At 52.9% G+C, this 13,446-nt stretch overlaps 2 protein-coding genes across 2 annotated transcripts; one reads left to right on the top strand and one right to left on the bottom strand.

Annotated features, from left to right (window-relative positions):
- The first annotated feature begins 4,028 nt into the window (after window positions 1-4,028).
- LOC147412964 (olfactory receptor 14C36-like) lies at window positions 4,029-4,964 on the top strand. The gene has a single exon (XM_086480918.1). It carries the CDS (start codon window positions 4,029-4,031, stop codon window positions 4,962-4,964), a length of 936 nt encoding a protein of 311 aa, XP_086337044.1.
- Window positions 4,965-11,861: 6,897 nt separating this feature from the next.
- Window positions 11,862-12,788, bottom strand: LOC147412963 (olfactory receptor 14C36-like). Its single transcript, XM_086480893.1, has one exon. It carries the CDS (start codon window positions 12,786-12,788, stop codon window positions 11,862-11,864), a length of 927 nt encoding a protein of 308 aa, XP_086337019.1.
- Between the last annotated feature and the right edge of the window lie 658 nt (window positions 12,789-13,446).

The following is a 13,446-nucleotide window of genomic DNA, read 5'->3' as shown; positions in this document are numbered from 1 at the left end:
GGGTAGGAAGACTCTGCAGAGGGATCTGGACAGGCTGGATTGATGGGGTGAGGCCAATTGTATGAGGTTCAACAAGGCCAAGTGCCCGAGTCCTGCACTTGGGTCACAAGAGCCTCATGCAGCGCTACAGGCTTGGGGATGAGTGGCTGGAAAGCTGCCTGGGGAAAATGACCTGAAAGATGTTTGTTCACAGTCGGCTGAATGTGGGCCAGCAGTGTGCCCAGGTGCCCAAGAAGGCCAACAGCATCCTGATTGGTATCAGAAATGGTGTGGCCAGCCGGAGTAGGGGAGTGATCGTGCCCCTCTACTCGGCACCATTGAGGCTGCATCTTGAATACTGTGTGCAGTTGTGGGTTCCTCACTGCAAGACACTGAGGTGCTCGAGCGTGTCCAAAGAAGGGCAACGAAGCTGGTGAAGAGTCTAGAGCACAAGTCCTGTGAGGAGCAGCTGAGGGAAGTGGCGTTGTTTGGCCTGGAGAAGAAGAAGCTGAGGGGAGACCTTATCCCGCTCTACAACTACCTCAGAGGAGGTCCAAGTGAGATGGGGTTCAGTCTCTTCTGCCAAGTGACAAGTCACAGGAGAAGAGGAAGCAGCCTCAAGTTGTGCCAGGGGAGATTTAGATGAGACATTAGGAGAAATTTCTTCACCGTACACATTGTCATGCACTCGAACAGGCTGCCCAGGGAAGTGGTAGAGTCACCATCCCTGGCATTTATTAAAAGACATGTAGATGTGGCACTTGGTGACATGGTTTAGTAGTGGATGTGGCAGTGGGAGGTGGATGGTTGGACTTGATCTTAAAGGTCTTTTCCAACCTAAATGATTCTATGATTCTATTTTCTAAATGCCCCTAAGCTCCAGTCAAGGCAGCAGCACAGACCAATGAGTGCTCAGGAGTTTGTTCTCATCAGGAGCCGGGCTGTCGAGGAGTGACTCAGCCCAAAATCCCATGGCCTTGGGTTTTTGAGAAAGCTTCTTCTCACAGCTGCCAGGTGGCCCAACAAACACAATGCTTGCTTGTATCTAGTAACTGCCGACATGGAAGAGCTGGACAGGGATGTTAAAAGCAGAGTCAGGCTCTGTTGTAGTGACCCTGAAATAGGGGCAGGTCCCAGATCCTGAGCAGAGTGTGAAAAGGACTGTAACAAGGGCAGACACAAGATCTCAGAGGTGTAGACTGTGGCCTGTTGTGGGGCCATTCGCTTGGGGATCTTCCGGACAGGAGCAGTGAAGGGCAGAGCACTGAGCAGGGCAGAGAAGCACTGAAGGGCAGAGCACAAGTCCTGAGCACTGAGCAGAGCTCAGTCCAGCTGGTCTTTAAGGACAGCCTCCTGCCATGGCCCATGGGCATGTCCAGGTGACTCTCTCAAGTGATTTCAACGGCCCCAAGATGAGCTGGTGCTACGCAAGTTGCAGTTAAAGAAGAAACAAAGAAACTGTGGGGCCACTGTGGAATTTAGCAAGAGAAAGTGTGTCCTTTGTTTGGCTGGAATAGGGTTAATTTTCACAAGAAGCTGGGAGGGGGCACAGCCAGGACAGCCAAACCGAACTAGCCAAGCGGTATTCGATACCATGCTGATCGTAGAATCATAGAAATATTTCACTTGGAAAAGACCTCTAAGATCATCAGGTCCAACCATTATCCTCACACTACCAAGCCCAACACTAAACCATGTCCCTAAGCACCACATCTATTCGTCTTTTGAACACCTCCAGGGATGGCGACTCCACCACCTCCCTGGGCAGCCTGTTCCAATGTCTAACCGCTCTTTCAGGAAAGAAATTTTACCCAATATCCAATCTAAACCTCCCCTGGCACAGCTTGAGGCCATTACCTCTTGTCCTGTCATTAGTTACTTGGGAGAAGAGACCAACACCAGCCTCACTGCAACTTCCTTTCAGGTACTTGTAGAGAGCAATAAGGTCTCCTCTCAGCCTCCTCTTCACTAGGCTAAACAATCCCATTCCCTCAGGCGCTCCTCATAGGACATGTTTTCCAGACCCCTCCCCGGCTCCGTTGCCCTTCTCTGGACCCGCTCCAGGACCTCAAGGTCTTTCCTCTACTGTGGGGCCCAAAACTGGACACAGTAGTCAAGGTGTGGTATCACTGTGCTGAGTACAGGGGCACAATTGTTCCCTGCCACCTTCCATGTGTCCTGTCTAGTGATAGGACAAGAAACGGTTATTCTCACGTCCATTTCTTTTTCTGACAGCAGAAATGACACAGCTGTCAGTCAGTGTCTGTGCCCAGCTGAGGGAGGGAACATCAGTGAGTCCTTCAGCCTGTTTGACAGCAGGTTCCCCTGGAGCCCCAGGGAAACCACAAGGGAGCCCAGAGGGGGCAGAGAAAGGGCTGCCTTGGGCTGCTCCCCTGCTGCTGAGCTGGGCTGGGCTCCTGGGATGGAGGGAGCTCCTAGTAAGCAGGCAGAGCTGCAGAGAGACAGCTCTGCCCAGGAGCAGCTCCTGTGCAAAGTGCAACAGGGCTGAGGGCACTGCCTGCAGGCACCAAGAGGAGAGAAGTGAGGCTGAGAGAGCTTAATGCCAGTCTGGAGGGGAGGATGCTGAGAGTTTATTGGAAAAGAAATTTTTACAGCCATCTGCATGGTAAGTCTCTGGGTTCAGGGCAATGCAGCTGGTGTTTCTGGAGGGCTATCCAAATCCTGGAACACACCACAGCACATAGAGTCTTTCACGAGGATCCCAACAGTTTCTCTAGTGTAGAGGAGGAGGACGTGCTCCAGGTGAGGGACTCCCTGCTGCCCCACCAGATGCACCGGGCATGATGGCTGCCTTCTCTCAGGGACACCTGCGGGGTGTGAAGGTAGGTGTGCAGGCAGGGGTGCCCAGGGCTGCCTTTCGGAGCAGGGTCCCTGCACCCCAGGGGCTGTGTGCCAGAGCAGGGACTCTGCTGTCTGCCAGGGTCAGCTCTCAGCCTGCCCAGGGAGCTCCCCACGGCACTGTGGGGAGATGCTGTGGGTGGAAGGAGTGACCCCCAGCCAGGGAGGCTCCTTCTGCTGGCAGGGGGGAACTGCATGGGTCAGGGCTGCTCCCAGCTCCAGATCACCCCCACAACATTTGCAGAGGCTCCTTCTGGAAACAGCACGTCAAGGAACTGTTCACCTGAAAGAGAAGAAATCTGGGCTGTGAGTTTTGTCCTCTTGGTTTGCTGGGTGGGCAGGGAGAAATGGGAATTTCTTTCTGCGTTGTGCACCAGGCCTTGAGACCCCATTTGTTGTTGGGACTTGTCTGAGCTGCTCATTAACCCCTGCCCACACAGAGATGTCCCTGGGCAGAGCTCTGCTGCCAGGAGGTGTCTGCAGGGCAGAGCTGTGGACGTGGCAGGTGGGATGGGGTCTGTGAGTGTGAAGAGGAAGGAGATGTAGGGACAGAGAAACAGGTCCTGGCCAAGACAGGCTCCAGGAAGCAGAGACATGGGCAGGGAGGGGGAGAGAACTGCTCCCAGACATGCTGTGGGAGGGGGATTCAGGCATATCCCTGCCATTCCCTTCAGTGCAGATGCCTTCCCTGGAGCAACCCCCTGGTCTCCTCACTCACGCAGCAGAGGCTCTGCCCTTAATGTCACGGGGATTTGGTCAGGAGTTGCCTTCCCAGCAACCTGACCACCACAGAGGAGACACGCTCGAGTGTCCGACTGCATCTCCCTCTCCTGCCTCCGCTGGCAGGGGGACTTTAGCATCTCATCTTCTCCCTGCTGCCCTTGTTCTTGCTGTTACACTCATTGGTGTGGGGGATGGAGGACAGAAGTGCAGCTGAGACACCAACACGGCATGTACTGTTATTTTCCTGGTTTAGGCTGAGATAGAGCTATTTCTTCTTCCTAGGAGCAAGAGCAGTGCTGTGTTTTGGATTCAGTATGTGATTTGATATGAGCAGAAGGTTGATAGTACACTGATGTTTTTAGCTGTTGCTGAGAAATCAAGTGGAACAGGGTTTGCTCAGAAAATGCCACCTTAATTTCTCACTGGCTTTTCCTCCATGGACAGGTCCGCATACTCAGGAGCAGCAAATGTCCAACGCCAGCACCATCACTGAATTCCTCCTCATGGCATTCGCAGACACAAGGGAGCTGCAGCTCTTGACCTTCGGGCTCTTCCTGGGCATCTACCTGGCTGCCCTCCTGGGCAACGGACTCATCATCACCGCCATAGCCTGTGACCCCCACCTCCACACCCCCATGTACTTCTTCCTCCTCAACCTCTCCCTCCTTGATCTGGGCTCCCTCTCCACCACTCTCCCCAAAGCCATGGCCAATGCCCTCTGGAACACCAGGGCCATCTCCTACACAGGATGTGCTGCCCAGATATTTCTCATTTTCTTTTTTATACCAGCAGAGTATTTTCTTCTCACAGTCATGGCCTATGACCGCTACGTTGCCATCTGCAAACCCCTGCACTATGGGACCCTCCTGGGCAGCAGAGCTTGTGTCCACATGGCAGCAGCTGCCTGGGGCACTGCTTTTCCCTATGCTCTGCTGCACATGGCCAATACATTTTCACTGCCCCTCTGCCAAGGCAATGCTGTGGACCAGTTCTTCTGTGAAATCCCCCAGATCCTCAAGCTCTCCTGCTCAGACACCTACCTCAGGGAGGCTGGGCTACTTGTGGTCAGTGTCTGTTTAGGCTTTGGTTGTTTTGTGTTCATTGTGGTGTCCTACGTGCAGATCTTCAGGGCCGTGCTGAGGATCCCCTCGGAGCAGGGACGCCACAAAGCCTTTTCCACCTGCCTCCCTCACCTGGCCGTGGTCTCCCTGTTTCTCAGCACTGTCATGTTTGCCTACCTGAAGCCCCCCTCCACCTCTTCCCCTGCTCTTGGCCTGGTGCTGGCAGTTCTGTACTCGGTGGTGCCTCCAGCAGTGAACCCTCTCATCTACAGCATGAGGAACCAGGAGCTCAAGGACGCCCTGAGGAAACTGATCCAATGGTACTTATTCCATCAGCAATAATCTGCCTCCTTCTCTGCAGAGTGCCCATGGTTTTGCCCAGAGTTTAGGCCAAGCTCTGGGGTTTTTCCCTTGGAGAATCATACTCAGAGGGAATTGCTTGGTTTCATGCCGCTTCTCCTGAGCAACTGACTTGTTGTGTCTGATCCTTGCAGAAGGAAAGACACTGTGTCACCTCTGACCCTTGTAATAGCATCTCTGCAATAAAGGGGGATCTCCTCAGTTCAGTGCTTGAAGCCTGAGCTCTCCTTCTACAGCTGCCGCCAAGAGCAACCCAAAAGATTTGGATGGTAAAAGCATATTTTCTCCTTCTCTTCTCCCTGTGCTCATGGGCAGAACCTCACAGTAACATAGGGATCTTTTAAACACAAAAACTTGAGTGAAAAAATCTCTTCATGGTGTCCAGGAGCAGTGGAGATCGTAGATGAGCTCCCAGTCACCTTCTTGAAGGTACCACAGCTATGAAAGGGGCAATGACAGATGTCCGTCCCTCTGGAAAGGAATCTGGAGAGACCAGGGGAGGATGGGGACTTGCCACATGCCGTGGGGGAGAGCAGAGAATGAGGACTCAGACAGTGAAACACCCTCTAAGTCCCACCAGAGTAAACCACTAAATGCAGGTATCCAGAAACAAGGACTCTGCAGTGTTGTGGGAGCCAGTGGAGATGCAGCAGGTACAGGGACAGAAGACCGGAGAGACGCGTGAGCTGCTGAGGAGCGCCAGGGCTCAGGTTTTGGTGCTGCCCTCAGGAGCGGGGCTGGCAAGGAGGCAAAGTGGGGCAAAGGCAGTCGGGGTGGGAGATCACCTACAGGATGGATACAGGAGAGCCAGAGAGAGACTGGCGCCTGCTTCCTCATGCCAATGGCGCCATCTTCAGCCCTGGGGCTGCTGGGGATCTTGAACCCCTTCAGAGAGGCTGCAGCTGTGGGACAAGTGCCCAAAGCTCTGCAGCACCCTGCAGTGGGCACTGCTGTGGGGCCAGCCCAGACTGGGCTGCTCTGCTGGACTGGGGAGAGGGCAGGGGTGGGGTGGAGAGCTGAGGAGGGGCTGGGCTGGGCTGCGAAGTGCTGAGGAGAGGAAAGCACCAATGTCAGCTGAGCTGGGTGACCATACAGAGGGAGGACACGCTCTAGTGGGCTTGTGGTGCAGAGCCAGGTCTCGTGGAGAAGGAAGCAAGGCATCAGAGGTGCAAGAGAGGGGAGCTGGCCTGTGCCATTTTCCTTGGACACCCCAGGAAAGCTTCGCCAATGCAGTGGGGACAAAGCAGTCCCGTGCATCAGCCATTTCAATCTCTGGCCATAAATCCAGCCGTGGGGAGGGACCTGTGCTGCGTGGCCATCTCCTTCCTCCTGGTGGTCTCCGTGCCTGTATTAGGGCATGGCCAGCCCTGTGCAGTATCTCTTCTGGCCCACACCTTCCAGACCCCACAGCACAACTCTCTGCCAACACAGGCATGGGACACAACTGAGGCTGTGCAGGGCCGGGCACCGATGGTGGGATGCCAAATGGAGGAGCTTAGTGGGGGAGGAGGCAGGGAGGGCTGTCACAGGGACTGTGCTGGTGTGGAGATTTCCCTGCACTCAGATGCACCTTGCTCTCAGAGCCAAGTCGTTCCCAGTCCCCTTGGGAATGTCATGGTGACAGAGAGGTCCCTGCTAAGTGTAGGAAAGGGAACGTTGCACCCATCTCTAAAAAAGGCCACAAGTCCAAGCCAGGGACCCACAAGCTTTGATGAGAAGAGTGTTCCTGAATGAATCCTCGTGGGGTGACATTTCTGCCTACCTAAGGAAGAAGGTGGTGACTGAGAATGATCAGCACGTAATGTAATCAAGGGTCAATCATGCCTCACCAGGCTGACTGCCTTCAGGATAAGTTACCTGTGTTTGTGAATAAGAGGAGAAAAGTGGATGCCATTTATCTCAACTTTGGCAAGACTTTAGACACGCTCTGCTGCAGTATCCTTGTATCCAAGTTAGGACATCACAGTCTGCATGGGTAGACAAGTAGGTGGGTGAAACACCGGTTTGCTGACTGCACTGAGATTTAGTAGCGAAGGGATCACACCCTACCTGGAGGGCAGTGCAGGTGAGGCAGCATGGGGATCTCTCCTGGGCCCGGTGCGGTTTCTATGGTGCTCCTTTACAAGGTGACCTGGAGGATGCAACCTTCGTCGTGTTTGTCAGGGACACCAGCTTGGGGTGCCTCAGGGAATCCGTTTGGAGAAACCCTGGCAGGTGGCAGGACTGTCTTCTCAGAAAGCTGATGACATGCACAAAAACTGGCATGAGGTCTGGCACCTGGGATAGCCAGCACAGTGTTGTGGGGACCGTCTGGTCAGGGTACAGTCCTGTGCTAAAGACCCTGGTGGTCCTGGGGAATGGAAGGCCAAAGCTCTTCCAGCAGTGTGCCCTGCTGGTGAGGAGGTGTCCTGGGAATTACGAAGAGAAGCCTTGCCAAAATTTGAGGGAAGCGATTGTTTCCCCTGCTCACCACTCATTAGAGCAGACGCAGAATAAAGTGTCCAGGTTTTGCTCCTCAGCTCAGGAAAGGCTTTTGGACTGGATCTCACTGGGATGACATTAACTGTCCTCGTCACAGCCCACGAGTGTTGTGCAGAGGGGACGGTGGTGACAAGGCACAGATGTGATGGCTGCGGCTGAGCGGTGCTGGCACAGCATCAAGGCTGGGTCTCCAACCCCCGCCAAGGGCCAGTAAGCTGGGGGTGGGCAAGAGGCTGGGAGGGGGCACAGCTGGGGCAGTGGCCCAAAGTGACCAAGGGGATGTTTCCTACCGTCTGAGGTCATGCTCAGCAATAAAGGCAAAGAGAAAGGGGGTAAAGGAGGAGGAGGAATTTGTTCTTAAGGCATTTGTCTTCCAAAGCAACTGCTACGTGCACTGAGGCCGTGCTTCCCAGGAAGTGGCTGCACATCCCCTGTGGAGGGGAAGTAGAGGATAAATATTCTCTTTTTTTGTTGTTTTGCTTAAGTACGTGGCCTTTACATTCATGGTTTTCTTTCTATTAAAATGCCTTTATCTCAGACCAGGTGGTTTTTCATTTTGTTTTCTCACTGTGTCCTCCTGAGGAGGGAGAGTGAGAGAGCAGCTTGGTGGGCACCCGGCAACCAGCCGAGGTCAACCCACCACAGGGCTTTTTGGATCCCATTGTGGGGCCCCAGAAAACAGCAGTTTTGATCGAGTGTGCCATAGCTGTAGCAGTTATGAATCGGCAGACTTCTGCGTGGGTGTGGTGGTTTGAGCCTGACCGGATGCCAGTGCCCAGCAAAGCCACTCTATCACTCTTACCCCCTCGGCTGGACAGGGGAGAAAATATATAACAACAGGCAACGGTAAATCCCCTTTGCTGTGCCCTGAAATGCTGAGATAGTGCTGCAGCACAGACTCCAGCAGAAGCAGGTGCAGGCATCCGTCCAGCTTGGCTGGGCTCCCTGGCACGCGTTTCCTTCAGCTCTGAAAAGTTCTGCCCGTGAGAAAGTCACTCTGGCAGTTTTCCGTGAGCAAGGCTGGCCTGAACCGTGCTCCACCTGTGAGCTTGTGAAGCACTGAGACACTGGAGAGTTAAAAAGAATAGGCTGTATGCTTGAGGGCATTTCCAAGCCATCAGGAAATCGTGGAGAATCTGCAGGTAAATTGTTGCTTTGAGTTGAAACCATAATTTAAAAAAAATCAACGTGGGTATCTCACAGTTTGTCTGAAAATAAAACTATTTTATTTTTCTGCACAGTTATGTGAATGAGCAGGTACATTAGAAACCAATCGTGGTGACTTCTCCCTCACACAAACCCTAGTTTTATCTTGGACACTTCGCATGGCACCTCTATGAGAAAGACAAAACTCACAGGAAAGAGGCAGGAATACCTCAGAAAAGGAATCAAACTATTAGGACCACATGTTGTTGTGAACTCAGATCCTTCTCTTGAGAAAAACCACCCTGTGCTTTTCAATTGGCCAACCTGAATGCTTTTATCACGTTTTCTGAGCTGCTATTCTCATTGTTAATACACCAGAGTTTAAGAAGGCTTCTCAGAGGGAGGTGGCCATAGCTGGAGAGGCACCGTCAGCATCCTCAGTCCTCTGTCTCAAAGAGGATATGCCTTCCTCATGTCAAAGTGAGATTCTGAAACATCTTTCATCTGAGTCTCTCCTTCACCAGAAACAGCCTGCTCTTGCCGTGCTACTCGCTTGTGGCTCCCATCCCTCAGGTGTGCCCGGCCAGAAGTCTCTATGCTCTGGGAAGGTGGGAACTGCAAAGGGAAGGCTCGGTTGCCCCAGGCAGCAAGAGCATTGCTCTGCTCCTGCGAGGACTTGCAGGGGACTGGGAGCATTGCAGGGTTGGGATGAGAGCTAGATTTGTAAGCTGTCAGAAATCCAAGTGACAGAGCAGCAAGTTTAGGAATGCTGAATTATTCAGGGCTCACTCGGCAGTTCTACAAGCCTGACCTGTTCAAGAAAATGGGGTATCGTAGGGAGATCACCCAATTTTAATCACTCCCTTCTCTGCAGGACTGAAAACAGCATGAAGCAGCTTGACTGCTTGCATGAAAATGCCTTTTAACCCCCTGAAAACTTGTGATTTCTGCACAAACTGCTGCTTATTGGTCATGTTAAAATGTCCCATGGGTGCATGAGTGTCGGTGGATTCACTGGCAGACAGAAGCCTGTTTTACTCCTGATGGGATTCATCCTTCGCCATGTAAAAATGAACAGTTCCCATCTAGGATAGTCTCCCAGACCTTTGTGTGTGGACACAGCGTCAGGGGATGCGCTCTTACATGTGAGGAGAGCTGGGATTAACCTCTCTCACTGAGCTCTAAGAAGCAAGTCGTGCCTCGCCTTGTTTTGTTTTGATTATCTAGCCTTGCCTTGCTTTGTCTTCTCCCTTTGCATCCCTTTCCGCCTTTCCACCCTGTTTCTTCTTCATGTTCTTTCATTAAATGCAGCTTTGGCAAGATCTGGACAGGGAAGTAAGCAAGACTGTTCTTTAAGGCCCTCAGATTTATCCATTTTCTTCCTTTTTTCTCACCTATCAATCACCAGGTAGTCCATTTAATACAATCACCTCTAAAAAAGAAAGTCAAGTTTCTTTTCTCCATGTGACAAACCCCAGTCTTTCAGGCTCAAGGATTCTGTTCTTTCCTCTCTTTAGAACCCGTGCTGCAGCAAGCAACCCCTGTTAGATTTCCAAACGTTCCTGCAGCTCTTGGCCAACCTTGCCTAACCCTGCAATCCCGTGGATGCTGGTGTTTGTAGTCTTTCCCTAGGCGTGAAGTGTGTGTGATGGTGGACAGGCCATCAGCATCCTCTGAGAGCTGGTGGTTTGGATTGCTGTTTCTAGGGAAAATGCCCCAAAGAAAAGGCTTGGAGAATCACACTGTTAGATTTGGCTTCATTCTTCTGGGATGTTCTGAGCACTCCAGCCTGCAGGGTCTGCGCTTCCCAGTATTCCTTGTTATCTACCTTGTGGTCCTCACCGGGAATAGTGTGATTGCACTCATCACAATTGTGGACTCAAACCTCCACTGCTCCACATATTTCTTCCTGAGGAACTTCTCCACCCTGGAGATCTCCTACACATCAGTCCCTCTGCCTCTCTCATGACTTGCCCTCGGTTGTGGTTGGGAAGACCAACATCATTGTGCGAGTGGTGGCCAACCAGTAGCCGTAACACTCTGTGGACTTCTTCCTGGGGAATGTGTCCTCTCTGGAGACCAGCTACAGATCTCCCACCCTGTCCTGGCTGCTGCTCAGGTTTCTGAGCGGGAACAGCACCATCTGTGCTCACAGTGGTGTTACAGCATTTCCTGCCCCTTTTGCATGAGCTGCGTGGTCCTTGCTGGGAGCCAAACCCTGCCAGCAGCACTGGGCTGTGTGCCACCCACTGCTCTCTGCAAGACCCATGGGCTGGAAGGTATGTCTCCAGCAGGCAGCTGCACCTTGGAGAGGGGCATTGCTGTCATCTGCAGGAATCGTTTCATTCTTGTCCCTGATACAGTTTGGTGGCCCTGGGGATACCGGGCCGCTGCTGTGATTTCACCCCGTTGCTGGAGGGCTCCTGCAGTTACACTGTGACACTCCGGCTCTTTGCTTCCATAACCCGCTTTTTAGGTCCAGCTCTCCCCGTCCTGCCCGTGCTGGCATCCTGGGTGTGCGTCAGAGCTGCCACCCTTGGGCAACTCTACTGCCCAGCGCAGGCAGGCAGAAGGCCTCTCCAACTCTTTGTCTGCCCTCACTAGTGTCACTGTTTTCTACAACGCTCTGATCCTGGTCCATGTGATGCTCACAACAGCCCTCCTGGGATAGTCACACAAACCCCACTTTCTACACCATCCTCACATCCCTGCTGAATGCCTTCACCATGATCACAAAGTTTAGTGTTAAGTGGGGCTCTGAGAAACGCTCAGGAAAGCTGTGAGCTGCCCAGAGAGCCACATGGCAGCACTGTGACCAAGCTGCCAGAGCACTCAGGCCTTACACCACCATAGGGGCTCAGGAGGAGAACGTGGAAGCGAAAAGAGAGTAGCTCTGGAAAGACCAAGTGTTGGTGCTCCCTGGCAGTCCTGCCACGCCAGGACTCTTTTCTCTTCAACCTCTCCACACTGGAACTGTCCCTGCAACTCCAAAAAGACGTTCAGGGAAGGATTTCAGGTGAAAAAAGTCACTGAAGGGCCCTTTATTTCATTTAAGCACACAGAGAACTCTGGTCTTCATTCACACAACAACTCAGTCAGAAAAGAAAACCAGCCAGTAAATGAGAAAGGGGATGACAACATCATCACAGATAACTAAAACACCACCAACAATAAAAAGTGCAAAAGACAGGCTGGGCAGGCAATGTGCTACAGTATAAATGCTATGCAGGAGAAGATGGGCAGTTTATTGCTTCAGAAAAAGCATCCAGTCATCAGTTTCAATAGGGCATCTTTGATTTCATTGTTCCTCATGCTGTAGATGAGGGGGTTCACTGCTGGAGGAACCACCGAGTACAGAACTGCCATCACCAGATCCAGGGATGGAAAGCAAATGGAGGGGGGCTTCAGGTGAGCAAACATGGTGGTGCTGACAAACAGGGAGACCACGGCCAGGTGAGGGAGGCAGGTGGAAAAGGCTTTGTGGCGTCCCTGCTCCGAGGGGATCCTCAGCACGGCCCTGAAGATCTGCACGTAGGACACCACAATGAACACAAAACATCCCAACACTAAACAGACACTGACGACAAGAAATCCAGCTTCCCTGAAGTAGGAGTGTGAGCAGGAGAGCTTGAGGATCTGGGGGATTTCACAGAAGAACTGATCCACAGCATTGCCTTGGCAGAGGGGCAGTGAAAATGTACTGGCCGTGTGCAGGAGGGCAGTGAGAAACCCACTGCCCCAGGCAGCTGCTGCCATGTGGACACAAGCTCTGCTGCCCAGGAGGGTCCCGTAGTGCAGGGGTTTGCAGATGGCAACGTAGCGGTCGTAGGCCATGACGGTGAGAACAGAAAACTCTGACGAGATCACCAAGACTAAGAGAAAGACCTGAGCAGCACATCCCGAGTAGGAGATGGCCCTGGTGTCCCACAGGGAATTGGCCATGGCTTTGGGGAGAGTGGTGGAGATGCAGCCCAGGTCAAGAACAGCGAGGTTGAGGAGGAAGAAGTACATGGGGGTGTGCAGGCGGTGGTCACAGGCTATGGTGGTGATGATGATTCCGTTGGCCAGGAGGGCAGCCAGGTAGATGCCCAGGAAGACCCAGAAGGTCAAGAGCTGCAGCTCCCACGTGTCTGCAAACGGCAGGAGGAGGAATTGAGTGATGGAGCTGCCGTTGGACATTTGTGGTGTCTTGGCGTGGCATCACTGCTCAAAAAAGGAAAGGAAAGATTAAATTTAGGACAGACTCCTCTGAGCGTAGCCACTCCACTTTTCACAACAACACCCCCAACTGAGATGCATTTCCTTCCTCTGCTTTGTACTGGCTGACTGGGGTGAGGAGCAGCACCTCTGTCCGTGTGCTGCTGAGGAGTCAGCTTTGCTCTTCTGCACTGGAGACATGGAGCTGGTTTGTGACAGCTCCGACGTTCACAAGGGCTGTCAGATGTAATCCACCTGTCATGGAAAACTTCAGGCCCTGCACTCATGACTCTCCAGAGCCTGGGCTGCAGAGCAGAGGCTGAGCACGGCCTTATAACAATTGTGTCTGATTTGCATTTTCCACCATCACAGCTGGGGAGTGGTTTTTTTCACAGTGGAAATCCTCATTTGTATGGCTGATAATGTGAAGAGTCTTGAGACGGGAGAGGCAAAAGGGCAGAGCTCTCTGTGCCTTAGGGCAGAGGCAGGAGAGCCACAGGGTCCGTCAGCCTCTTTCCCACCTGCCCTGCGCTTTCGCTCGTACTGCCCTGAGGATGACTTCACGCGCCACCTCCCCTTGAAAAAGCCCCACACGACTGCACTGGTACGGGAGCAGGGGAGCCCTGTGGGAAAGGGCAGC

Source organism: Leptosomus discolor, unplaced genomic scaffold, assembly GCF_034619465.1.
Source record: "Leptosomus discolor isolate bLepDis1 unplaced genomic scaffold, bLepDis1.hap2 HAP2_SCAFFOLD_35, whole genome shotgun sequence".
Classification (NCBI taxonomy): domain Eukaryota; kingdom Metazoa; phylum Chordata; class Aves; order Leptosomiformes; family Leptosomidae; genus Leptosomus; species Leptosomus discolor.
Note: the sequence above shows the minus strand (reverse complement) of the source record. Positions and strands in the feature narration are given on the sequence as shown.

Bases quoted from the DNA above. Each gene is read 5' to 3' on its own strand.
- LOC147412964 (XM_086480918.1), top strand. From the start codon at position 4,029: ATGTCCAACGCCAGCACCATCACTGAATTCCTCCTCATGGCATTCGCA.
- LOC147412963 (XM_086480893.1), bottom strand. From the start codon at position 12,788: ATGTCCAACGGCAGCTCCATCACTCAATTCCTCCTCCTGCCGTTTGCA.